A 27,854-nucleotide genomic window follows, 5' to 3' on the forward strand; every position below is an offset into this window, starting at 1 on the left:
ATATGGCACTTTTCAACTGAAAGTACCGGCTCGGCTCCACTTGGCCCTGCTTGGTTTGCATGCAAAGGATTGTGGGATATAGTACCGGTACGGCCCTCTTGGAACCACAACTGAGGTGGTACTGTTTATGGTACTGTTTAGAGAGCCGTACTGTTCGGTTCCATGTAGTGGAAAAGCGCCGCTGTACCGTACCGTACCGAACCGTTCCAACACCGTACCATGCAGTACCATGCAGTGGAAAAGCCCAAAAGCGAGCCGAACCATTCGGTTCCATGCAGTGGAAAAGCACCAATAGAGTCCATGGTACCCACCTATTCGCTCCTGCTGTGTATAATCACAGCGGGAGCAAGCTTCCGGCAGTGCGCATTTGCGCCCCCGACCTGGAAGTGCAGGATCACGTATATAGGCTTATCAACAGTGCAAGATTCAAAAACAGTCATTCAATATTATGAAAACCACGGCGCATTTCGCACAGGAAAGTGCTTAACTAGAGGGGCCTTTTGAGTAAAAATGTTCACATGCACAGCACGTAAAGGTTAAAATATTGATGCCTGACTGTTTATGTCTCTATAAAGAAAACTGCAATTGAACAGATGGAAAAGTGTAGCCCATTTTTTTCCTGGACACTTGCAATGGGACCAGACAAGGTCCAGGAACTACAATCTGCAACTGCCAAGGTGGATGATATACAGTATGCCAGTCTCTCTTGCGGCAGCAGTGAGTTAGGTACCTGAGGTCCCCACCCAGAATCTGACCAGTAAAACAAGATGTGCCTGTCATGTAGTCACTTCCCCCTCAACCCTCTATGACCAAAAGGTCCAAAATGACCACTTGGTCACAGAGTGTACTTCATATGATGTAATGTCAGTGGTTTCCCACCTACAAGTCTTCAGATGTGGTAAGAACATACGTTTTGTCAGAAAGTACATTTTCTGAAGTTGATCCCATCAGAAATATGGTGTTTCTACTTCCAGTTGACTAGACTGAATATACATTTTAACAATTCCTATTAGCTTTTTCAGCTATCTTTGGTAACTTATAAAGCAATGTACCTCTGTGTAATGGACCCAAAGGAAGAGGGAGATGTTTGTAGTCTAAATCAGATCAGGCCAGGATGATACAAGATAGGATTGAGCGTTGTTATCCTAGGACTGAATCCTACTTGTTTTCTCACATTGGAAAGATATCCTGTTATATCTTGTTGAATCTGCTGGATAGTAAGTGAAGAGAAATCTCCCCAATGGGACACAGATGGCAAAAAATTTGTTTTCACTCCCCTTGACCGTATTAAAAATGAAAAATAAAGTTTTTGACTTTAGATATACTTTAACCTCCCTGGCAGTAATCCTGAGCGTGACTCGGGGTGGATTTTTTAGTCCAGGATCGGTATCCCCGAGTCACGCTCGGGGTAGATGTGCAGAGAGCGCAGCGGTGTCTCTTACCTTCTCCTGGCGATCCAGCGATGATCTCTCATTGCTGTGACCGCCAGCCGAGAGTCCCGCCGCTCGTCCGTCGGTGTGATGACTTCCTAGTTCCGTTCCCTGCAGCAGCAATGCTGCATGGGAGCGGAACTAGGGAGGGAAATTCAAAACGTTGCACAAAACACAAACACAAACACATAACACATTTTATATATACATATATATATGTATATATGTGTATATATATATATATATATATATATGCACACACACACACATATATATATATATATATATATATATATATATATATATATATAACCTATATACACACGTATATATATATATATATATATATATATATATAATTATATTATTGATTCGATTATAATTCATGCATTTGTGTTTCAAATTTATCACATCTGGGATGTCTACTAGACTCTTGTTTTGGTCAGGTTTAAGTCAGTAATTACTAAGAATTGTAGGCCTATAATACATAACGCCAAATTTCCATGAAAAAAATTGTACCGCATTTGGTATATAATTCCTGACATAATCATACAGCCAGGGAGGTTAAAGGAGCTAAAAGTAGACTACAATTCTCTTTATTTAACACAACCAAAAAGAAAAAATAATACAAATGTGAAAGATGCAACAAAAAGTTAAACTTAGAAATAATAAATAAAATATCTGCTCCCTGGAAATACACTGTATTTTTCCTTTAATTGAAAATCTATTTCAGAGGTTTTGAAGAGAAACAGAAGAGAGCTGAAAGGCCCTTGATATAATTATCTGGAGCTGTTCTTTAAACCCAGTATTTGAAAAGTAAGTGAGAGTTATGTCATAGTAATTTTGTTATGTTCTTCTCCCATAGATTGAACTGAAAATGGCTCATTGCCGTCATCTGATCATTTTGTGCTTGGTGATCTATGCAAGAGAAGTACTCACTCAGAATTCAACATCTTCAAATTCCCCGAACGTCACAGTTTTACCTCCTGGTTGTGGTCAAGATGTGAAGTGGATTTTCTTTTTCTTATGTGATTTGGAAGCTGCCTGGGGTATTATCCTAGAATCTGTTGCAGCTTTGGGTATTTTTTGTACAATAATCTTAATCTTAATATGTATAGCCCTTTCTCCTTCTGTTTCTCAAGATGAACGTAAAGGTGCCTTAGCCTTAAATTTCCTTTTCCTTACTGGAGTTTTTGGGTTATTTTCCTTAGTGTTTGCCTTTATCATCGCACCCAATCCCACAGTCTGCATAATCCGCAGATTTCTGTTTGGCGTGTTATTTGCCAAATGTTTTGCATGCCTTGTGGCAAATTCAGTAAGGCTTAACTACCTAGTACTCCAGAACCGTGGCCCCGGAGGATGCTTGGTGTTTCTGCTGGCTATTGGACTTTTCTTGGTAGAGGCGGTGATAAATTTGGAATGGCTTCTCATCACCAATGTATGCCAAACTCAGCAAAATACTGATCATCCATGTAACATTACTAACCAGGACTTTGTGACGGCATTAGTCTATGTTATGTTCCTGATAGTGGCATCACTGGTGATCCCATGCTCAGTGCTCCGTGGACACTATTTACAATGGAGGCGTCATGGAAAACACATTGTATCTACTGCTTTGCTGTCTCTTCTTATCTGGGTGGCCTGGATTGTGATGTATCTGTATGGCAATGAGAAGTTAGGCCACAAATCTTGGGATGATGCAGTTTTGGCCATAGCTTTGGCATCAAACGCCTGGGTCTTCATCTTGTTCTATGCCATCCCACAACTTGTAGAGATGACAAGGTCTGGATACAAGTATGAAGGGGACAGACAGAACATCCTGAATCGACATTCTGATGAGTCACCCTCTATTGTAATGGAAAACCGAGCATTCTCTATGGATAACCTGGATTCAGCTGAGCCAGACAGCTCTAGAAGAGAACAAAGTAAGCAATATATGAGATTTAAGTAATAAACATGTGATCATATATATGAGAGCTAAAGCTTTGGTTTTATGCTGGGAAATGTGGTTTTGGTGCACAAACCCGATTCTTCAAACTACTGTATAATGGTTTGACATCAAGTTTTGTTTGTATTTTTATTTGTTTTTAACCACTTGCCGACCGCTCACTGTGCTGCTACTGTGGCAGGTCAGCTCCCCTGGGTCCAGCGACATAGACCTATGCTGCTGGACTCCTAGTGGTCTCGGCCGTGTTTAGACACAGCAGGAGGAGGAGAGGTGGCGATCACCGCTTCTTTTCCCCGATCGTCGGGGAAAGAGTGAGAAAATCTGCCCGCTTGTGTAAACAAAGCAGGCGGATCTTCTCTGTGACAAGACAGGGACAGATCACAGGATTCAGCATAGCTGAACCTGCGATCTCTGTCTGTGTCACAGAACCCCCTCCCCCCACACATGTCAGTAAGCATGCGGCATACATTTAACCCCTTGGTCACCAACAGTGTTAACCCCTTCCCTGCCAGTGTCATTATTACAATAACAGTGCATATTTATAGCACTGATTACTGTAGTAATGACACTGGTCCCCCCAAAAGTGTCAAAAATGTCAGTTAGGGGTCCGATCTGTCCGCCGCAATGTCACAGTCCCGCAAAAAATCGCAGATCACCGCCATTACTAGTAAAAAAAAAAAAAAACAATAAAAATGAAAAATTTTTCCCGTAGTTAGTAAACGCGATAACTTTGGCGCAAACCAATCAAAAAACGCTTATTGCGATTTTTTTTACCAAAAATATGTAGCAGAAAACAAATTGGTCTAGAATGTTCAAAAATTTTGATTTTACATTTTTTTTGGGAATATTATATATCAGAATGTGAAAAATATATATATTTTTTTCAAAATGTTCACTCTTTTTTTCAAAAATAGCACAGGTGATTAAATACCAGCAAAAGAAAGCCCTATTTTTTGGGGGAAAAAAGGACCTAAATTTCATTTGGGTACAGCGCTGCACGACCGCGCAATTGTCTGTTAAAGTAACGAAGTGCCGAATCGCAAAATATGGCCTGGTCAGGAAGGGGATAAAATCTTCTGGTCTTAAAGTGAATAAAAATACGCTCATTGACAAGTTTTTTGTCAAAGACATGTAGCTAAATACATTTTGGCCTAAATAGGCTAGCAGAATATTAGCATGCATAAAGAAAGGGATGTATTCCAGAGATAAGTCTATAATCCTTCCACTCTATAAAACTCTGATCCGACCGCATCTGGAGTATTCTGTCCAGTTCTGGTCGCCGGTCCTCAGGAGGGATGTGATGGAGCTGGAGAGAGTCCAGAGAAGGGCAACTAAACTGATTAGGGGATTGGAGGATCTTGATTATGAGGAGCGTCTGCAATCGCTTGATTTATTCTCCCTGGAGAAGAGACGCTTGAGGGGGGACATGATAGCAATTTTTAAACATCTCAATGGGGATCTCAGCTTAGAAAAAAAGCTGTTCAGTCGAAGGGATTGCATGAGGACTCGGGGGCATACAATGCGATTAGAGGAGAAGCGTTTTAATCTTAGGCAGCGTGGGGGGTTCTTTACTGTTAGGGCTACAAGATTGTGGAATTCTCTACGACAAGAGGTGGTTTCTGCGGGTAGTATGGTGGCTTTCAAAAGACTATTAGACGTACATCTCAAGGATCAGAACATTCAGGGGTATGTGAGATGATTACAGCCACACACACCTACACAGGTTGAACTGGATGGACTATTGTCTTTATTCAACCTCACCTACTATGTAACTATGTAACTATGTAAAAAATTGAATATATTGGATATTTTTTAACAGTCAAATTAGAAAATGTCAAATTTTTCACAAAATTTTTGCTTTTTTTTTATTTTTATCGCAAAAAATAAAAAGCGCAGAGGTGATCGAATACCACCAAAAGAAAGCTCTGTTTATGGGGAAAAAAAAGACGTAAATTTTGTGTGGGTACAGCGTGGCATGACCGCACAATTGTCAGTTAAATTCGCGCAGTGCCAAGTTGAAAAAAGTGGTCTGGACGAAAGATTTTCTGGCGTTAAGCACTTTTATTAGCTGCTTTGAAAGTTAAGCACTTTTATTAGCTGCTTTGATTTAAAAAAAAAAAAAAAAAATCTGCTAGTTAGAGAGCTCCGTAACTAAAGCTGGATACACACTATCCAACTTTTGTTGGTAGATTTCCTTCAGATTTACCTTTTCTATGTAGTGCAAGGGCCTGACAGATTGCATACACATTGAAAGTGTTTAGGTTTGACCTCATATTATATGGTTTTGGTAAGTCTAAAGGAAAAAGTCTTCAGAAAATCTTATAGTGTGTATGGCCCATAAGGATTATGGAGTGAACACAACAGTAGCTTTTCCCTTTCACATTCTCTCTTTCTAATTGAAACTTAAAACTGTACCATTTTTAGGGGGTAAGTCACTCCTCTGACTCATTCAACCTTTGTGTAATGAAGCTTAATGGGCCATACACACTATAAGATTATCTGAAGACTTTTGTCTGTAGACTTACCAAAACCAGATAATATGAGGTCAAACCTAAACACTTTCAATTTGTATGCAATCCGGCAGGCCCTTGCACTACATAGAAAAGGTAAATCTGAAGGAAATCTACCAACAAAAGTTGGATAGTGTGTATCCAGCTTTAGTTACGGAGCTCTCTAACTAGCAGATTTTTATTTTTTTTTTAAATCAAAGCAGCTAATAAAAGTGCTTAACTTTCTGGCTGGTATTAAGGATGTCATTTTTGAAGATCAAATACCACCAAAACAAAAGCTCTATTTTTGGGGTAAAAAAAAGGACTTCAGCTTTTTTTAGGTACAGCATCGCACAACTGCGCAATTGTTAGTTAAAGTAACGCAGTGCCAAATCTCAAAACATGGCCTGACCATTAAGGGCAATCTTTCAGTCCAGAAGAGGTTAATTTGTAAAGTTGTGAAATAAGAAACATATGGAATAAAGATTATAAAGATACAGTATTCCTCTTTGTGTAATTATTAATTTTTTCATCCTTCTAGGCCAATCTGTATTCTGCTACATACAGTATTTTTTGGAAAAAAAAAATCCCAATAAGAGTATATTGATTGGTTTGTGCAAAAGTTATCGCGTCTACAAAGTAGGAGGAAGATTTTTGTCATTTTCATTTATTTATTTATTTTTTACTAGGAATGGTGGCGATCAGCGTTTTTTTTTTAGCAGGACTGCTTCATTGCAGCGGACAGATTGGACCCCTAACTGACATTTTTGACACTTTTGGGGGGGCCTGTGACATTACTACAGTAATCAATGCCAAAAATATGCACTGTTACTGTACTGACAATGGCAGGGAAGGGGTTAACACCAGGAGCGATCAAAGGGTTAAATGTGTCCCTAGGGGGTGCTTTCTAACTGTGTGTGTGTGGGGTGGGGTTGCTGCATGAACACAGAGACCTGTGTTTCTAAATAAGAGGAACACAGGATCCCTGACAGATCAGCAGTCTGCCGTATTTACAATGACAGACCGCCGTTCTGTTTCCATGGGGAGTGATCGTGGGTGCCCGGTGGCAATCGCAGCCTCCGGCCCCGCAGATCAGCTTCCCCTCTGGCAAATGGGCGCACACGTACGCTCCAGTGAGGCGACGTACGGGTACGTTGTTTCGCGGGAACCTGCCGACCTGCGGCAGTATATGTACAGCAGCTGGTCGGCAAGTGGTTAAGCTGGCAATGGATACTCGATGTCAATTATTTGAATGCATGCACAGAGCTCAGCATTGATTTATTTTAACTCTGTTCAACATGAATAATATTATTTCTCCCTCAGGAAATGATCAATACAGATTACGTTAACTGTAGTTTTAAAATATTAGCACAGGATATGTATTCTTTTACAGGTGTAGTTATGCCAAGATTTTTTTTTATAAGCCCTTGGTGTATTAGTCAGGACATAACATTCTATTATAGTGCAGCATTTATGTATTTATATTATCAATCAGAATGCCTATGATATCATTTTGAGTGCATTCACACACTTACTGTATATATATGTACATGTCCTCTTCAATTTAGCAAATGGGAGTTAGATTCGTCAAGAACATCCACGTGATTATCCATCAACAACAACCAGTTGTTATCCATAGTTGTATTGATGATCAGCCTGGGAACAAGTCCCACATGTTTTATCTAGACGGTCCTCATTGTCACTGGACAGCGATTTCTTGGTTTTCTGAAAATAATCTGCCATTGGAATGATTGGGAAGATGTAGAGACAAAAGCTGTTGCCTATTGCATTTTAAACATTGAAATAAGGGAAAACCCATCATAAACTGATCCACACCACCGCCCAGTCATAATAGACTTAAAGGACGAATGTAGTTTTAATCTGAACTGAAGAAAGGTCTTCTCCTCAACTGGATGTTCTACAAAACAATATGATATAGTCTCCAGCCATAAAGTGGTTGTAAACCTCAGACATGAAATATGAACAAAGCATATCCCTCTTTAGTGTGTACTTGTCTCAATCCAGAGCACGAAATGTTAATTATGTCCGCTGCCTCTTTCCTCTGCTAAGGCCCCTTTCACACTTGTGCGACTTGTTCTGTGATTTTGGACTGCAAAAGTTGCATGACAAGTCGTTCTCCATGATTTCCAATGAGTACCTTTCATATCTGTGCGACTTCAAGTCGCAACGACTTCAAAGTAGTCCCTGCACTACTTTTGGCCGATTTTAATGCGTTTTGAGTAGGGATCGACCGATATCGGATTTTCATTGCCGATACCAATATTTTGGCCATTGAATATCGGTATTGGCCGATATTGGCCGATATTTTTGTACATTTAAAAATGTTTTATTTTTTTATTTTTACACTTGGCAGATACTGTTGTGGAGGGATCTGGGGGTCTAAAAGACCCCAAACCCCTCCTGTGCACTTAAAAGCATTCAAAACAGCCAAGTTTGGCCGTTTTGAATGCTGTCATTTTTTTTAATCTGGCGCCAAGTACCGAAAGTGATGTCATGGTTTTTACATGGAGACCCGATCAGAGCCGAATGCGGCTTTGATCGGGTCTTCTCTTCGGCGGCCATGCAGGTAGGATGCCTGGGTCTCCTGGTGGGGTGGGAGACCCGGGCGAGCTGTGGACAGTGGCGGGAGGGGGGGGGGACATTCCCTCCCGCTTCTTGTAATGACAGCCAAGCAGCTTCTCAGCCGCATCGGTTGTCATTACAAGACAGCCGACCATCGGGTATGGTCGCCGGTACAGGGGTGATGCCTCTAGCTGCAGGCATCACTACGGGACATGCACTTTCCCGAAATATCGGCAATATCGGTAACCTGCCGATCGGCCCTCGATATATCAGCTTTACCGATAATCGGTCAATCCCTAGTTTTGAGGTCCGAAGACATAGGCATTGCTTCAAGTCCAGTCAAAATCGCGGCAACAAAATTGCGTCAAAATCGCGTGACTTTTAAGTCGCACAAGTGTGAAAGGGGCTTAACAGTCGCTTCTTCCTTGTTTACAAACTTTTATTGAAAAGGTTTACCAGTACATATAAACATAAGACGAATCATTTAGCCCCCGTTCACACTAAGGCGACCTGTGAGGCGACCTGGTCGCCTCACAGGTCGCTGTAGGTCGCCTCCCATAGGGAAGCTGCGGACCCGTTCTAATAGGAGCGACACAAGTCGCTCCGACTTAGAAAAAGGGTCCGGAGCTTCTTTGGGGCGACCAGGAGGCGACCGCCATAGACTTCAATGTTATGAAGTCCGTGGCGGCCGCTCCGAGGTCGCTGCTCGCACCGCGACCTCGGAGGTCGCGGTGCGAAGTAGCGTCGCCCCTATGTGAACTGGGGCTTAAACCCATTATATTAAAGTGGAGTTCCACCCTATTTTTATACTTACCTCCATCTTCTCGCTCCGGGTCACCTGAAAAAGAAATGGATAATCGCATATTTTTTTTTTTTTTACTTACCTCGTAGTGAAGAAAATATACTTACCTTACTTCCTTCTTCCTCCTTCCTCGGCCGCGGCCCGTCGTCACTTCCTGGCTCTGCAATGATTCCTGGGAGCTGGACGTCATAGCTCCCAGGAATCATTGCGCCTGCACCGGCCCCGACGTCAGTTCCGGGTCGCGCGCGTCATCCCCTTCTAAACAGCTTCTGGGCATGCCCAGAAGCTGTGGAGGGGTGACGCGCGCGACCCGGAAGTGACGTCGGGGCCAGCGCAGAGCATCGTGGGACCACAGAAGGCGGAAGAAGACGCCGAAGAGGACGCGCTGGCTTCAAGCTGCCCACATCTGAGATGGCAGCGCTGGACAAGACGTTTGCAAGGTAAGTATTTCGTCTTGCAGGTAAGTGCAACCCGGGACAGATCAGAGGCTAGCCATTGTGGAATGCACTAGCCCTGACTGTCCCGGGGGTATTAAAAAAAAAAAAAAAAAATCCAGGGTGGAACTCCGCTTTAATGAGTGGTACAAATATATTCATGAAAATATAAAAAAGTAAACTATGTGAGATGAGTTTTCCTGACATCGAGAGAAAAATGGGGATGAGGAGGGCACAGCCTGTGATTGACAGTCTCAGCTCGCTCTGTGCTGTGTTATATGTACGAGGGGGGTCCCTTCCCTCCAATCAGCTCTCAGAGCTCTCCCCATTAATGTAACTTCAGCTCCCTGCCCCTGCTTTTCAGAGCTGAGAAATCCTGGGTAAATTCTGCACTTTGAATGGATGTAGGGAAAAGATGACTGTAGTTACACAGGTACAACTTATGTAGGAGGATTTATTTCATCTCTGTGAATCAACTGATGCCAGTCAATTCAAAGGGTTTACAACCACTTTAACCGCTTAACGACTGCCCGCCGCAGTTATGCTGTGGCAGGCAGCCGCTCCTGCGCGAATCGCTGTAGGTATTAGCCGGTCACGCGCAGGCAACTAGGGGGCGACGCGCTACTGCCCCCATCATCAGTGGGGAAGCCGATGCACTAGGCAGGCAGCTCCGATTGCCGGCTGACACCCACGATCGCTCCCCGCTGAGAGAGAAGGACGGGAAGCTGTTGTAAACACAGCTGATCGTTCTTCTCCCTGGAATGATCACAGAGCTCATGTAATCCTTCTATATAGGATCACATGTCTCTGTGATCATTTCACAAACCACGCCCCCCACAGTTAGAAACACGCCCCTAGGTACACATTTAACCCCTTGATCACCCACAGTGTTAACCCCTTCCCTGCCAGTGTCATTATTACAGTAACAGTGCATATTTTTAGCACTGATTATTGTAGGATATCACTAGTCCCCCCAAAAAGTGTCAAAAATGTCAGTTAGGGGTCGCAGTCCCACAGAAAATTGCAGATCGCCACCATTACTAGTGAAAAAAAAACAATATAAATGACAAATCTTTCCCATAGTTAGTAGACCTGATAACTTTTGCGCAAACCAATCAAAATAAGCTTATTGCAATTTTTTTTACCAAAAATATGTAGCAGAAAACAAACTGGCTTAAAAAGTTAAAAAAATGTTGATTTTTAATTTTTTGGGGGAATGTTATATAGCAGAATGTTAAAAATATTGGGGTTTTTTTTCTCAGAATTGTCGCTCTTTTTTTGTTTATAGCGCAAAAAATAAAAATCGCACAGGTGATCAAATACCACCAAAAGAAAGCTCTATTTGTGGGAAAAAGTACATCAATTTTCTTTAGGTATAGCTTTGCACGACCGCGCAATTGTCCATTAAAATAACGCAGTGCCGAATCGCAAAATAGGGCCTGGTCAGGAAGGGGCAAATCTTTCCGGTCTTAAAGTGGTTAAATGTTCCCATGGGGCCATTCCTACACTATTATTATAATGCAATACAGCAATATTGTGAGATACACTTTAAAATATACAACTATTATACTTTTTACAACAGAGCATGCAAAAATGTCTAAGCCCCTTCTAAGCAGACGTCAATGAGCTATTTTAGTGTTTTGAGAACGTAATACATTTTATGTATTAATTAATTAATTTGTATTTGTTTGCATCTGTTTTCAACAGACAAGCCTGTTTCCCCATACAGTAACTACACTGGACTCTATCCTACTCTGCAGTTGCATCCGGTGGTAAGTACAGCCTCAAAGGACCATTATATTCTACTTATGGAGCTATTACTCTGTGCTATTAAGCTGCTGTTAAGTTGTGCTTAATGATGTGACTAAACCTCTGATACATTAAACACACATCACAACAAGATTACAGCTGTCAAAGTTTTGAATTAGAGGATGTATAAAAGATAGTGGAAGAAAATATCCAGGACCTATGATACTTATTCCTTGATAGAAAGTAATAGAACAGTGCCCCCTACAGGAAATGTCACATACAGCATGGCTCAGACACAACCTTTGATCTTGTACAACTCCGCTTTAGTTTATTGCATATTTAGGGCCAGTTCACACCAGCAATACCTGAAAAAAGCTTATATGAATGACTATGGGCTACCATGCATTTACAGCACAATACTGTAGGATGCTGCACAGCTGACCTAAATGGAGAAATGAGGAGCACAATTAGTTGGTGAGAATGACATAGCGCCCAACTGTCCCTCATTTGGAGAGACTGTGGGGTTGATTTACTAAAACTGGAAAGTGCAAAATCAGGTGTGGCACTGTATAGAAACCAATCAGTTTCCAGCTGCACCAGATTTGCATTTCCCAGTGTTAAATCAACTCCTTTCCCTTTTTGGGTCCTTTCAGACGGGCTTTCCGCCCAGCGGACTCTGTTTTGCTCAACGGGGATCAATCCGCCGATCTCCACTGAGCAGGTGGATGACGGGTCTTTCTCCGTTCTCTGTGCTGAGAAGGACCTGTCAGAACCCCGCTCTCCTCTATGGGAGATCGGATGAAAACGGACCGCCTATCTTTGTGATCTGTGCAACTAGGGCCATGGCAGGGACTTGTCTTTTGCCTACATAATGTATGGTAAAAGATATCCCTGCTTACTATTTCAGAAAGTTGGGAGGTATGTAATAAGTTCCAGAGGAATAATTGTTTTCTTATGTGCATGCACTATTCCTGTGCCAAATGATAAATGTCCCACTTATCTGGTGTGAATAAGCCCTAGCCACCTAAAGGATAGTAGGATTCATCACCAAAAAAGAAAGTTGTTTCATACAGATGTGAGTATGTAGAGTCTTGTGTTCATCCAATGATACCACAAAAACTAAACTAAAGAAATGAACAATGGTTTTATTAGGGTGTCAACAAATATGAACACCAAACTTGGCAAAAGATGACAATATCATATGTATGGTAGGCCATAGATGACATCATGCAGCTACTGCTGAGTGATTGGTCAGGTTAGAAGATTTGTCCCAAATTGCTATCATTACTCCCTTTCAGAATACTCCTGTTTACATACTGCATATTTAACCATCAAAGTTCTTCCTGATATTCAGTAATACCTTCTAAAATATAAATCCTGTATGGAAGACCTAGATTGATATTTGAAAATTAGAGCAAAGAGAAAGGCTTGCATCCAGTCCTGCACTGGTTAGTAAATGTTTGCCAAGTGCAAGTTTTGAAGTGTATGGTGGTGGAGCATAAATTAAGTATATTATTAAATACCCATAGGCAGGGCTTTTTTTCTCATGAACTAGGTGCAGGAACTCCCCCTTTCCCATTTACCCCCTTGTCACCACCCCTACCCATCAACTGACCCCTCATCAACAATAGTCCTGCCACCAGCAACAAAAGACCCCCCTGCAAAAACAGAACCCCTCCAGCAACAATAGATCCCACAGCAGCCAGCATCAACAACAGAACCCGCGGCACACCCCAGCATCCCTTGCCATTACATACATTCAGTGCTGGAGGTGTCGGAACTGCGTTCCCCCTGAAAAAAGCCCTGCCCATAGGCATACTCATACCCTTCTCTTGGGTTGATGAGTGCCATATTTTCCATGAGCGCCATGAATTCACACTATTGCAGTGCTGCACATTAACATGTGTTGTATAAGGCAGCCATTTAATTTCAGAAGGCTGCCTTACGCAACAAAATGCACTAAAAAAGAGGATTTTTTTTTTGTAACGCAGCACACCATGACAGATGGTAGGATGTTACTGTGCATTGTGGGGAACTGCAACACACATGCATTGGTAAGGTGCAATGGGATGCCATTATGAATGAATGGCAGGGAGTGGGTGAATGAGATGCATATCTAAAATGATGGGGAAAGTAACAGCAAATCCATGTGATCATCATACCCCACTTATGATATTTGCAGATCCTGGAAATTATTCTGTAGTACAGCTCCATTCCGAGGGATGTTAGCCTCACAAACCTTGTGGTGGAATCTTTCCTATCATACCTTCCTCATCATATGTGTGTTCCCAGCCTGGGTGTCTTTCCGCCCCATCCTCTTTTTCTTGCCTTCCTGTGTCCCTATTCTCTATGTCTCCTCAACTCTTTGATCTTTATCTGTCTCTGCTTCTCCCCTCTTGCCTTTCTCAAAGAACAACTAAGCAGACCATAGATTATGCAATTTTCTTTCCTGCAACCATGGAGAACCGGGAAAGCACAATGATTATTGCTAGCGGCCATAGCTGCTGGCAATAATTGCATGCTAAAAATGTGCTAAAAATGTGACATGCTGGTTGTACCTAGGGATGAGTGAGTTTGAGTTGAACCTAAGTTCGAGCAGAACATTGGCTGTTCACTCGTTCGTAGAACTTCAAACAAATCGGGATGTTCGAACCAAATTCGAAAATAGGCAAACAGGAAGGTGCTTTATTAAGTTTTAAGTGCAGTGAGATTGAGCAGTGATTATATATCAGCTACTAGTCCATCTAGAACCATGTAGAACATCAGTTTGATTAGAGTTAGAGTTAGGGTTAGAATTAGGGTTAGAGTTGGGGTTAAAGTTAGGGTTAGCTCTAACCCTAACCCAAACCCTAACCCTAAGAGTTAGGGTTAGGGTTCGGGTTGAGGTTAGGGTTAGAGTTAGGGTTAAGGTAACTCTAAGGGTTAGGGTTAGAGTTAGAGTTAGGGTAACTCTAAGGGTTAGGGTTAGGGTTCAGGCTGAGGTTAGGGTTAGGGTTAGAGTTAGGGTAACTCTAAGGGTTTGAGTTAGGGTTAGAGTTAGGGTAACTAAGGGTTAGAGTTAGGGTTAGAGTTAGGGTAACTCTAAGGGTTAGAGTTAGGGTTAACCCTAACCCTAACCCTAAGGGTTAGGGTTAGAGTTAGGGTAACTCTAAGGGTTAGAGTTAGTTAGGGTTAGAGTTAGGGTTAACCCTAACCCTAAGGGTTAGGGTTAGAGTTAGGGTTAGGGTTGACTAATAAACTCAACCTTTAAAGATAAAAAATGAATGGCATCATGAAGAATTTTAAAAAGGCAGATTGTAAACATATTGGTCAAAGAAAATCAGTGTTTAAGGTTAAAATATTGGTGAAACATAAAATACATTGTATACTATGCATATACTATATTATATGTTATATATATTGTCTTCACTAGACATTGAACAGCAATCCGAGGGATCAAGTCAATAGAATTTGTATGTTATTACTACCTAGCAAAGACAGCAACTGTGCCGAAGTAAAAAAAAAAAAAAAAAAAAAAAAAGAAGAATCTTTAGCTGACATCTGTGCAATTCCCTGGAACCAGAATTCACAAAGTTCCTTAAATTGTCAATTCAAGGGCAAGACAGATCCGAATCTGACTGGTGACTAAGACATTTTGTAGTGGTGATATTTTAGGCTTTTTGTACGGAAGAGGGTACGGGAAACCTGCATTGGATATGCTGGGAATGCCTCTCCTACATTCCAGACACATAAGCAAATATATGGTTTCTAAATCATAAGATCACCAACAAAAATGAAGTGGATAGATTTTATAAGAAGACAAACTGGCAACCTGGGCCGGTAGACTGGATTGCCTGTGTTTACTTAAAGTGGAACATAAAGATACATAATAAAGTGATTCTAAAGGCAGTAGTTTTTTTTTTTTTTTTTTTGTACTTTAACGCATTCTATGCATTAAAGTAAAAAAAAACCTTGGTGCAGCTCTACTCCCCTGGTTTCCCTTAGGCTCCTTTCACACCGGCAGAGTGATTGGGTCCACCTGCCTGTTTCTCAGGCGGACACAATCACCCATTGTTCTCTATGGTGCTGTCACCCGCCAGCATCCAATCTGATCCGGTCTGCTAAAAACAGACAGATTGGGATATGTTCACCATCCATCCGGCAGATCGGATTGGATGACAGTGGGATGGAAACAGACATGCAGTACGTTTCTTTCTGACAGCCCCATAGAGAGCAGTGGGCTATGTCCGAGTGGACAATGTCCTGTCATCCGCCTGCTGACTCGCTGAGCAGGTGGATCTGCTTGAATGGATTGTTCCTCATGTGAAAGGGGCCTTTTACTTAACTGAGTCCCATCTGGATCCAGCCATATGCATGAGAGGTTCCTCTTCCGGGTCTCTCTCTTCATTGACTCACACAGCAACAGGAGCCATTGGCTCCTGCTGCTGTCAATCACATCCAGTGAGCCAATGAGGAGAGAGCGGGGGCAGGGCCGAGTCATGCTCTGTGTGCGAATGGACAGTGTCCATTTACAGGAGTGTGGCTTGGGAGCAAGACTGCTTAAGTGCCCTCATAGCAAGAGGCTTGCTATTGGGGGCATTCGGCAGGGGGGAAAAGACAGGACCGCTGGCGAGGGACCCAAAAAGCAGATGATCAGGGCTGCTCTGTGCAAAACCATTTCACAGAGCAGGTAAGTATAACATGTTTCCTATTTAAAAAAAAAAAAAACTGCAAACCTTTAGAATCACTTTAAGCTTTTTTTGTTCCTCCTCCCTGCCCCAGTAAGAATAGGGTGTTGTTCTCTTTTAGGCTGGGGTCACACTATTGGGTTTCCCCGCATCCAATTTGCATGTCAGGAGACTGTGTCCGGCTCTCAATGGAGCCAGTTCCCACAGCTCCAGGATGGCTGGGGAGAGGTTTGCAGAACCTTTGTCTTCTGGTCCATTTCAGGTCCGAATTCAGACAAATTTGTTTACCAAATTTCGGGACTCTTGCACAATTTAACGCAGAATGCAAGCGTGTTGTTTCCAATATGGCAGAGAGCGGTAGCAAACCTGTGACGCAGACATTTCTGCACATGTGAAAACAAGCCACAGAACCCTATAAAGATAGATGCCAAAACCAAGGCGGCTTAACCGCATATGTGTGGAAATATCTGCGCATGGGCAGATCTGTCCCAAGTCTCTGCCAGGTCCTAAAGACTTGGCAGAGACCTGCTACCCAATTACGCATGTGTCAGTTAAGTTAAGTATAGATGGTGGAACCAAGATAACAATATCCTAGTGAATGGTTATAGAAACCTGAATGCATAAGGTAAAAAATGTGCCGCATCCTAATGGAGAGTATTGAAACGAAGTGCGGAAATATAGACTTTGTAGGCACATGTATAAAAAATATCAAAATGTATTCATACAAAAAGAGAACATACAATTTAAAACAAAAATAAGAAGAGATTTATACATAGTTACATGAACATAATATAAATACCATGGACCCTAATAGCAACTACGGTCAAAGGGCCAAGTCCCCTGAAGGGGATAGTGATAATTACCAAAACCCCTCAGGGTACAGTAGCAAGAAGGAAAACCCCCTAATTGGGACTATAACGGGCAACTGCTTCCTTTGTAAAAAAAATTTATAATTTATTGATACAAATATTGAAAAGTACAAAACATCACATATAGGTTCTCATATAAAACAAAATGAAAGCGACTCATAATGCAATAAAAGTGTGGCCATATGAAGCAGGAGGAGACCTTTGGTGGGTCAAAGAAACCCAACGTGTTTTGATATTTCAACGAATGCCTATATTTGCTCTTCTTCAGGGGTCTTTCTATCAATGATCCACTATAGGGTGTTTAGGATAAGAATACATATATTCAAATACATTATATGTACAATTCCATTGATATTGAGACATCAAAATGAATGAGGTCAATGATTAACAAATTATCTTGCTACTGTATCCAATGCAGGGATGAGGGCAAACTGACTTGTGGACTCTCTTTGAGACTCAACCATTCACTTCTTTACAAAACCCATCAGGGGATATCGGCGTGGCCGTGATGCTATACGGTGATAATAGGGGTGTTAGCTCAACATGTTTCGCAATGCCGCTTTCTCAGGAGCATAACTCACCACTGAACTTAGTAAAGGCTGATAAATGTGGGTGAACAATGCGTACGGTGTGGATCCGCCAAGGAATGGTATGGCCAGTAGTGCTGACACCTGTGTCATGAATTGATAAATATAGTAATCAATTACAGAAGCACAGTACCCACCCCTAGGTAAGTGGAGTTACAATGTTTAATTAAGATATAGGGAAGTCCTTAGAAGAGGAATAACAGGGATACCAGAGATAAATAATTCTTGATAAGGGCTTCTAAATAGCAATGATCTCCACAGACATCAGAGGTAGTAATCTTAGTGTTCCGAAGAAGGTCCCAGGATAGGGGTATATTAGATCCATAGGGTAGTGGTATGAATCTGATGGTAGATCCACAAAGCGCCAGCCATCCAATACTACGGGGGAGCCGCCGCCATAACTAATATAAATAAATAAATAAAATATCCCAGTGAAGTTCTCCTTCAAAAATGTAATTTTCAATTGTGTCTGGAATATTCTGTCAATCTGTACCATGTTTAGAGTCTTTATTGCTGTGGTTTCTTAAAATGACACTCCTGTTCCAAGCTGATACATTGCAACATTCTTTACAATTCTGATTTTAGGAAATGGATGCTGTGAATCACATACCTGTACATCTACCACGGATTTCAATGGAGCCTTGGAGATACCATCTTTGAACCTCTGACACATTGACAGCGCACACCTCCAGCCTGACTAGAAGACCCTGATAAAGTTCAGTTGGGCATAGTTCAGAACAAGACATACAGGTGTGAAGAATCGAATATAACCCTACGGGAAGAAGACAAAACAAATTTTATCTCAAGTCATCCAAGCAATTCGTCTTTTCCAGTGCTATGAATATTTGAACAGGCTACATTATAATTTAATCATTCTTGGTCTAAATTACTATGTTTTCCACTTGCCAGACAGCTCCCCGGAGCCTTAATTAACTAACCTGTTAACAATTCCGAAGGACAAATGTTTGCTTGGAGTGCAGTGAATAGGAAACATCTGCTCTTTATTGGTCGGTAATTCTGACACTTAGGTGTTTTTTGTTAAAGAGTAAAGGAAAAGTCATACCATGCCTTGCATATTCCTACCAAACCAAAGAAAATTAGTATTAAAATCTTACATAGAAGAGAGCCGCCTTCATTCAATCACGGAAAACTCTGGTTAACCTTTGTAAGTGGCAAACCATAGATTAGTGGACGAAGAGAGGAGTGAGGCCTATAGTTAGAAAGGGGTTAGAATCTCTGTCTGGTTTTTATTCCTGCGTCCTTGCTTAGGAAAATGTCCATACTTCCTGTAGCAGTGACAATGATAACTGAAATAGGAAGGGTATTGAAATCTCTCCAACAGGGACAAATATAGCAATATATTAATTTTTAATACAGTGGTAAAGAGTTAAAACCTGTGCCTTATTTTCATTCGCCCTTTTAGGTCTGCACATACACTATATTGTCAAAAGTATTGGGACGCCTGCCTTTATACGCACATAAACTTTAATGGCATCCAATCTTAGTCTGTAGGGTTCAATATTGTGTTGGCCCACCCTTTACAGCTATAACAGCCTCAACGCTCCTGGAAAGGCTGTCCACAAGGTTTAGGAGTGTGTCTATGGGAATGTTTGACCATTCTTCCAGAAGCGCAATTGTGAGGTCAGGCACTGATGTTGGACGAGAAGGCCTGGCTCGCAGTCTCTGCTTTAATTCATCCCAAACGTGTTTTATCAGGTTGAGTGCAGGCCAGTCAAGTTCCTCTACCCCAAACTCGTTCATTCATGTCTTGATGGAGCTTGCTTTGTGCACTAGTTCAAATCATTTGGTGGAGGGGGGATTATGGTGTGGAGATGTTTCTCAGGGGTTGGCCTTGGCCCCTAGTTCCAGTAAAGGGAACTCTTAAGGCCTCAACATATTAAGACATTTTGTACAATGTTATGCTCCCATCTTTGTGGGAACAGTTTGGGTTGGCCCCTTCCTGTTCCAACATGACTGCGCACCAGTGCACAAAGCAAGGTCCATAAAGACACGGATGAGTGAGTTTGGGGTGGGGGAACTTGACTGGCCTGCACAGAGTCCTGACCTCAACCTGACAGAACACCTTTGGGATGAATTAGATCGGAGACTGAGAGCCAGGCCTTCTCGTCAAACATCAATGCTTGACCTCACAAATGCGTTTATGGAAGAATGTTCAAACATTCCCATAGACACACTCCTAAACCTTGTGGACAGCCTTCCCAGAAGAGTTGAAGCTGTTATAGCTGCAAAGGGTGGGCCAACTCAATATTGAACCCTACGGACTAAGACTGGGATACCATTAAGGTTCATGTTCGTGTAAAGACAGGCATTCCAAAACTTACCAATATGGTGTTAATACTTATTTTTATTACTTTGATGAGCAGAGTCATGAAAGCTCCACACCACAGAGTCCACAATAGTATTCCTTTTATTTTCATAAACAAGATTCATGGAATTACTTAGCCAACAAATTTCAAGGGCTAGGAAAAATCCCCCTGCATCAGGGCTCCATTGAAAGCTGGACTCTGAGCTTATTAAATCAAAGCATTTGCTGGTTTTGTTATGCATATGGCAACTGCTAGAGCAGACTTTCCCAAACGTTTTAATACAAAGGGACTCTTGAAATAATTTTTATGTCTTGGGGAACCCCTGCTGTATTATTACATCTCTAGTTTATGGAATATTTATATGTCCAGTAAGTTGTAACTATAATATTACATACAAGAATAAAGAATGTCCTGTATCTACCGTATTTGACACTCCCCTGCTCTATTAGAAACATTGTTGCAGTAACAATCATGAAATGAGACATATAAGTGCCCATTCACACTACCGCGACTTGTCAGGTGACTGGTCAGCCTGACATGTCACGGTCCATGCAGTGCTACGGGAACCGTTCTAATAGGAGCGACTCAAGTCGCTCCGACTTAGAAAATAGTTCCTGTACTACTTCGGGGCGATATCGGAGCGACTTGCATTGACATTCATATCGTGCAAGTCGCGCCGAAGTCGCGGTGCACGCGACTTCACAGGTCGCCCCCGAAGTCGTGCTGCGGTAGTGTGAACCGGCACTAATAGTTAATTGCCAGAAAATAGACACCAACTGTGAAAACTGTAGAGTTCTTTCAATTGGTGGTCAGTGGAAGTGCCTTCCAATATAGTTGATTTGGTGATCCTATAAATTGGTGGTCAATGGGAAAAGGACACTCTTACTTTGTTGGACAGTGGGGCAATTTCCCCCTTACACAGGGCCAGATTAACGTAGGGGCTATTGGAGCTGCAGCTCCAGGCCCCTACCTTTTATATAGGCCTCGGGTTGGCCATATTCACTGTGACCGCTCTTCTGTCACTTGTAAACACAGAAGTCTGGCTTCTATGCTCGCTTCCCCAGGCAGCACCCTCAGAACCTCCCCACACAGCGCGAAGGCCTGACAAGGAGGGACAGTTGCCGATGCATGGATGTGTTTATGGGCTTCAGAGACAGCATCCCATGTTGAATTAGGCATGCATGGCTGCACCCTTCCTCCTCTGGGTGCATGCCAAGGCACGGCCCTTAAGGCCCTTCAAAATCCTCAGCGCCAAGACCATGATGCTCTTAATCCGGCCCTGCCCTTACATACAGCTAAAAAGATAATTAATATCAGTGGGTACTAGGAGTTAGAAACTCTTGTTTCTCAAGCAACCCCTAGCAATCTCTGTTAAGAACATAAGGGTTCCACAAAACCCTGGTTGAGAAAACCTGTGTTAGAGTGAGAAGAAGCAGTGGGGGCGGTGTGATACAGAAAGCCTCTGAAACCAAGGTAGTATACTGCTTTGTTATTTAGAATAGGCATAACATGTTACTATACACAACCAAGTACAAATTTCATACATCCTACTGATATGATTATCCTGAAAAATTTAAATTGATGACAATGTCTATTCCAGCTCCTTTGACTAGATGCTGGTCACTAGATATTGGACTACAATTATCCACCATTCATCCACTCCTATCCAAACTTTCAATATATTTTTCTTTTTTTTCCTGACCTAGTGACATTGGTCTTTGGAAAAGAAAGTGCAAACTATGTGGGTACAGAGAACAATGAAAACCTCATGGAGGCCCTTCCCCACTCTACAACCTAACATGCTGCATGCAAATATAACAAGTGGTATCTGATCTTGTTAGTCTGCTATTGGAATGTATACATTTTTGTAAAATTGACTTTGCTTATACTTATTGCTATTTCTTATTGCTTCTAGATAAAGGAATACAGTATGAGAATTATACATTTATCAATGATGAAACATTTTAAACTGAGAATTCTGAACCATCATCCAAGATGCATTAAAGATGATCTGTTTTGTCAACTTGTGGGCAGCCTTGATTCACCGCCAGCTCCTTCCAAGCTGGCTAGGGCACCTCCCATCTTCTCCTTGTTTAGGGTGTGATAGGGTGCGTACATACCTGTATAGGGAGAAACTTAAGGCCTGTACAAACGAGAAAAAAAATCTGTAGGGAAAATTCGTCCGACGACCGATCTATCGATTTTCGGATTGTTAGTATGGTGCCTTCGACAGCCGACTCCGAATTTTCGGCTGACAAAATCCTGATGTGCAGGCTATATAATTTTTGTCGTCCGTCAAAACAACGTCTGATTTTCGTCTCATTAGTACAGATTTGGACGGAAAAAAAATCTTAAGAGCAAGACTAGGCATGCTCAGAGACGAAGGAACACAAACAAAGCCATCCAACACATGACATCACTTCTGAAGTAGAATTCTGTCATACGGGAAAATTCGTATGAAAATAACCTCTTCACTTTCCACATCAGACTAGCATACCACAAAAAAAGGACGACAGATCGTTCGATAATCTGATTGTGTGTACGGGGCTTTAGTAACATTCTCCTGGCCTGAGGCCCACCTGCAATAATATTGGAATGTCCACACGTACAGTCTCTTACCAGAATATTAATGTAACAGCAACATGTTAACAGATCCATACATCACATTCTTCACCTCCATAACTTCACGTCCAGCAGTAAAATTCACCACAGTGTAGAGACACATTAATACTGAATGTCCAGCCAGCTCTCCCACACTCCTCCATGCAGATCCCCCATAAGTGGGTTCTTCCCAGAGTCTCTATGGTCCACTCTGAAGGGTACTCTCCCTAGTGTATATCAGGTATATCCTATTCCCATTACTCCTCTGACCAGGACTCCTCCCACACCAGCTTATATAAGGGTGCTGTACTCCATCCACCAGCTCCACCCAGGGGAGGGACCTTACTAAAAGGGGGTACTAACATCTGCTTACAGACTTCTTATATTATTACAAAAAGGTCCTGAAACACTTAGTGGCTCTGCTATGCCATTCCTGTATTGAACAACAGGTCCATAAAAGTTATCAATGTAGATCATTCCAAAAAACTGGCCACTAGCAAAGGTTTACTTGCGGTAGGTTTACCACTAATGTATGTAAAAATATGGTAGATCCAAGTTTAGACAATAAAATATGATGACTTTTTTGTTTTTCTTGCACTTAAATATGCATACATGCAAGATCATTTTCATGTATTTTCATTTTTTGGAAAAAAAAACACTCCATTAATATAATTTTTAAAAAATATTATAAATATGTGTTATTGCTTTACTCTAGCTTAAACCTTTTATTTTAGGAATTTTGGACAGAGTGGGGATAGGTTAGAACCTGTTTCATCTGGACTGAAAGTGAGGAAAAATCTTCCTGGTTGGAGACACAAACAGCAAAAACAATAGAGGTTCTAATCCTAACCCTTCCAAAAAAGGAAATGATTTTCCATATATCTGTGAGTAATCTTTTGGGAAGACCTCTTCTTACTTCCTGTTCTGACACACATAGACGGGAAATCACAGGACGTCTCTCCAATGGAGATCCAGGCAAGAGTGCAAACTTGGTAGAGGTTTTAATCTTGGAGTTTTCCCTGGAGGTACTCTTTGAGGAACTCCTGTAATTTTGCAATGATTACTAAGCTATGAAAGAGTTGAATGCGAAACATAAGCATTGTCCGTGTATTTATTTTAGTTATGGTGGGGTTAGTGTACATCAAATTGATGGTAAAGCATATCTAAACCCCAAAACAAAAATGTACTGTGTTGCAGATTACCAGTCCTTAGATTTACGGATGGCATTACATAGTTACATAGTTAGTCTTGTGGAAAAAAGACACAAGTCCAGCTGGCTCAACCAATAAAAAACAAAAAAAAATAACAGTAAAGAAAACCCAACCATACAATCCCATATACACAATCCTATACCCGCAGTTGATCCAGAGTAAGGCAAAAAAAAAAAAACTCCAGCAAAGCATGATCCAATTTGCTACAGCAGGGGAAAAAAAATTCCTTCCTGATCCCCCGAGAGGCAATCATATATTCCCTGGATCAACTTTACCTGTAAATATTAGTACCCACTTATATTATGTACACCCAAGAAAGAATTCAGGCCTTTTTTAAAGCAATCTAGTGAGCTGGCCAGAACCACCTCTGAAGGGAGTCTATTCCACATTTTCACAGCTCTTACAGTGAAGAAACCTTTCCGTCTATGGAGACAACATCTGTTTTCCTCCAGACGTAAAGAGTGCCCCATTAGTTTTCTTTGACTTTTTTCATCTTTATTTTTATATAAATAACATACATCCTGTTAATGGGTGGCAATGCCTACTTCTCCATTGTTTGTATGAAGGCAGCCGTGGTTGTCACACAAACTGATTTTCAAACATGTCTGCCATCTCCATCACATAGTGGATGGATGAGATTAGCCGTTTACAAAAGAAAGATATGGATGTTTGTTCTTTCCCTTCAGCTCACAGAAAGTGACATGGACACTGCATTTCTGGCAAAAGCACAAGGTATTTTCCGCACCACATCTAAAGGCAAGGAAAACTGCATTATATTACATTTTTTTTCTTGGGTTTAGATATGCTTTAATCCTCTACTCTAAGTGTCAGAACAGAAATGTCAGCCCAGTGTCAGGCTATCCTCCATCAAGGCTGTACTTCCTATGTCTGAGCTCAGGGTGGATAAGTAACACTCTAACTAGGCTGCTGGTGGAGGGTAAAACCATCAATTAACAAATCTTTTTCTTTTTGTGGTTATGTACTCTTGACAGTACTTTCGTTCTATGATTGACAGTGCTTTCGTTATATGACTGTATTTTAAGCATCTGTTATCATCACTAGACTTGAGGCTGAGAATAGCATGCCATTACAGCCTGACACTTGGCTCAATGCTTCTCCTCTAACAGGGAGAGAATATATATATATAACGTAATTTATAAGACATAAAGCTGCTCCGTTGTAACAATTCCAGAGTAGAGGTTCAGATTTACAAAGGTCCACTAGTGACTGGTTTTCTTTAATCCTCGGTATTGTCATAACTGTGTCAATGGGCATCAGTTTGAGACACTTCTGAGACCATTTAGAATTCAGTGCCAGGTGTATTTGACCTACAGTTGGCATCCCTCTGACCTAAATTAGACATGCTTCAATTTAAAATGTTGGGCAATATTCCCTGTGTGTTAAGAAGCTGTCACATTACAGCAGTTCATATGAAATGTTACTTGGCAGATATGAAAAAAATCTATTTTAGCAGCCCTGTTCTTAGGTTTTTAATAACAGTTATGTGTATGAAATTGAACACTCACATGACCCAAACTCCAACAGCTGCCACAGTAACAACACAGATCTAGAGTAGCCAATAAAGTGATACTAAAGTCTTGTTTTTTCTTTTGTATGAAAATAATAAACATGTTATACTTACCTGCTCTGTGCAGTGGTTTTGCACAGAGCAGCCCAGATCCTCCTCTTCTTGGGTTCCTCGCTGGCGAACCTGGCCCCTTCCTCCCGCTGAGTGCCCCCACAGCAAGCAGCTTGCTATGTGGGCACTGGGGCCAAGCTGCTCTTGTCTGTGTCCATTCAGACATGGAGTCACGACTCAGTCCCACCCCTGCTCCTCTATCTCCTCACTGGCTCACTGACTTTGATTGACAGCAGCGGGAGCCAAAGGCAAGGGAGGGAGGGAGAGTCCCGGACAGCTGAATCTCTGATACAACATCGTTGGATTGAGATGGGGCTCAGGTAAGTATTAGAGGGGCTGCTGCACACAGAAGGTTTTTATCTTAATGCATAGAATGCATTAAGATTAACCACTTTACCACCGGAGGATTTTCCTGCTTTACGTCCAGGCCACTTTTTGCAACTTGGCACTGTGCGACTTTAACTGACAATTGCGCGGTCATGCAACGCCGTACCCAAACGAAATTTAGGTCCTTTTTTTCCCACAAACAGAGCTTTCTTTTGGTGGTATTTGATCACCTCTGTGCTTTTCATTTTTTGCGATATTAATAAAAAAAGAGCAAACATTTTGCGAAAAAATTGACATTTTCTATTTTGACAGTTAAAAAATATCCAATATATTCAATTTTTGTCATATATTTAGGCCAAAATGTATTAAGCAAAATTTTGACAAAAAAAATTCTCAATGAGTGTATTTTTAACCACTTTAAGACCGGAAGATTTTACCCCATTCCTGACCAGGCCATATTTTGCGATTCGGCACTGCGTTACTTTAACGGACAATTGCGCGGTTGTTCCTTTTTTTCCCCACAAACAGAGCTTTTTTTTGGTGGTATTTGCGAGTTTTACTTTTTGCGCTATAAACAAAAAAAGAGCGACAATTTTGAAAAAATAATAATATTTTTCACATTTTTTTATATGAATTTGTTAAAAAAAATGTAAAAATCAAAATTTTTTAACATTTTAGGCCAATTTATTTTCTGCTACATATTTTTGGTAAAAAAAAAAAAAATCGCAATAAGCGTATTTTGATTGGTTTGCACAAAAGTTATTGCGTTTACTAACTACGGGAAAGATTTATGTCATTTTTATTGGTTTTTTTTTTACTAGTAATGGCGGCGATCTGCAATTTTTTTTTTTGCGGGACTGCGACATTGCGGCGGACAGATCGGACCCCTAACTGACATTTATGACACTTTTGGGGGTACCAGTGACATTACTACAGTAATCAGTGCTATAAATATGCACTGTTACTGTAAAAATGACACTGGCAGCGAAGGGGTTAACTGTACTAGTGATGAAGGGGTTAAATGTGTCCCTAGGGGCGTGATTCTAACTGTCAGGGGGCATGGCTTGTGAAGTAATCACAGAAACATGCAATCCTATATAGCAGGATCACATAGCCTCTGTCATTACTTCAGAGAGAATGACAGACGGCTGTGTTTACATCAGCCGTCTGTCTTTCTCCCTCAGCTGCGGGAGATCTCTAGTGGCCGGTGGCCATCGGAGCCACTGGTCACACATGCTGGCTCCCCAGGGAACGAGCAGGGGTGGGAGCACACCGGCAGCAGCGCGCTCGCGCCCCCTACAGTCTCCTGAGCAAGCGACGTAGGGCTACATCGCTTTGCCCAGCAGTGGCAGAGTGCCGTAGTATATGTACGGTGGGCGGGGTTAAAGTGGTTAATCTCATGGTAGATTGATGGGACTACAGTGCCTTGAAAAAGTGTTCATACCCCTGAAATTTTCCACATTTTGTCATGTTACAACCAAAAACATAAATGTATTTTATTGGGATTTTATGTGATAGACGCAAAGTGGCACATAATTGTAAAGTGGAAGGAAAACGATAAATGATTTTCAAATTTTATTACAAATAAATATCTGAAAAGTGTGGCGTGCATTTGTATTCAGCCCCCCTGAGTCAATACTTTGTAGAACCACCTTTTGCTGCAATTACAGCTGCAAGTATTTTTGGGTATGTCTCTGCCAGCTTTGCACATCTAGAGAGTGAAATGTTTGCCCATTCTTCTTTGCAAAATAGCTCATGTTCTGTCAGATTGGATGAAGAGTGTCTGTGAACAGTAATTTTGAAGTCTTGTCACAAATTCTCAATTGGATTTAGGTCTGGACTTTGACTCGGCCATTCTAACACATGAATATGCTTTGATCTAAACCCTTCCATTGTAGGTCTGGCTGTATGTTTAGGGCCGTTGTCCTGCTGGAAGGTGAACCTCCACCCCAGCCTCAAGTCTTTTGCAGACTCTAACAGGTTTTCTTCTAAGATTGCCCTGTATTTGGCCCCATCCACATTCCCATCAACTCTGACCATCTTCCCTGACCCTGCTGAAGAAAAGCATCCCCACAACATGATGCTGCCACCACCATGTTTCACAGTGTGGATGGTGTGTTCAGGGTGTTGTGCAGTGTTAGTTTTCTGCCACACATATCATTTTGCTTTTAGGCCAAAAAAGTTAAATTTT

General features: G+C 41.6%; 1 protein-coding gene across 1 annotated transcript in view; it reads left to right on the forward strand.

Annotated features, from left to right (window-relative positions):
- LOC309568804 (G-protein coupled receptor family C group 5 member C-like) overlaps nt 1-19,029 on the forward strand; it is a 74,704-nt gene extending 55,675 nt beyond the window's left edge. The window contains exons 2-4 of the mRNA XM_082274589.1: nt 2,296-3,355; nt 11,394-11,458; nt 18,144-19,029. Of these exons, the coding sequence (XP_082130715.1) occupies nt 2,308-3,355; nt 11,394-11,458; nt 18,144-18,218 (1,188 nt within the window). The 5' untranslated portion in view covers nt 2,296-2,307 and the 3' untranslated portion in view covers nt 18,219-19,029. The remainder of the gene's footprint in view (nt 1-2,295; nt 3,356-11,393; nt 11,459-18,143) is intronic.
- The last annotated feature ends 8,825 nt before the right edge of the window (nt 19,030-27,854 follow it).

The sequence above is a fragment of the Pelophylax lessonae genome (assembly GCF_965119305.1).
Source record: "Pelophylax lessonae genome assembly, chromosome: 12".
In the NCBI taxonomy this organism is placed as follows: domain Eukaryota; kingdom Metazoa; phylum Chordata; class Amphibia; order Anura; family Ranidae; genus Pelophylax; species Pelophylax lessonae.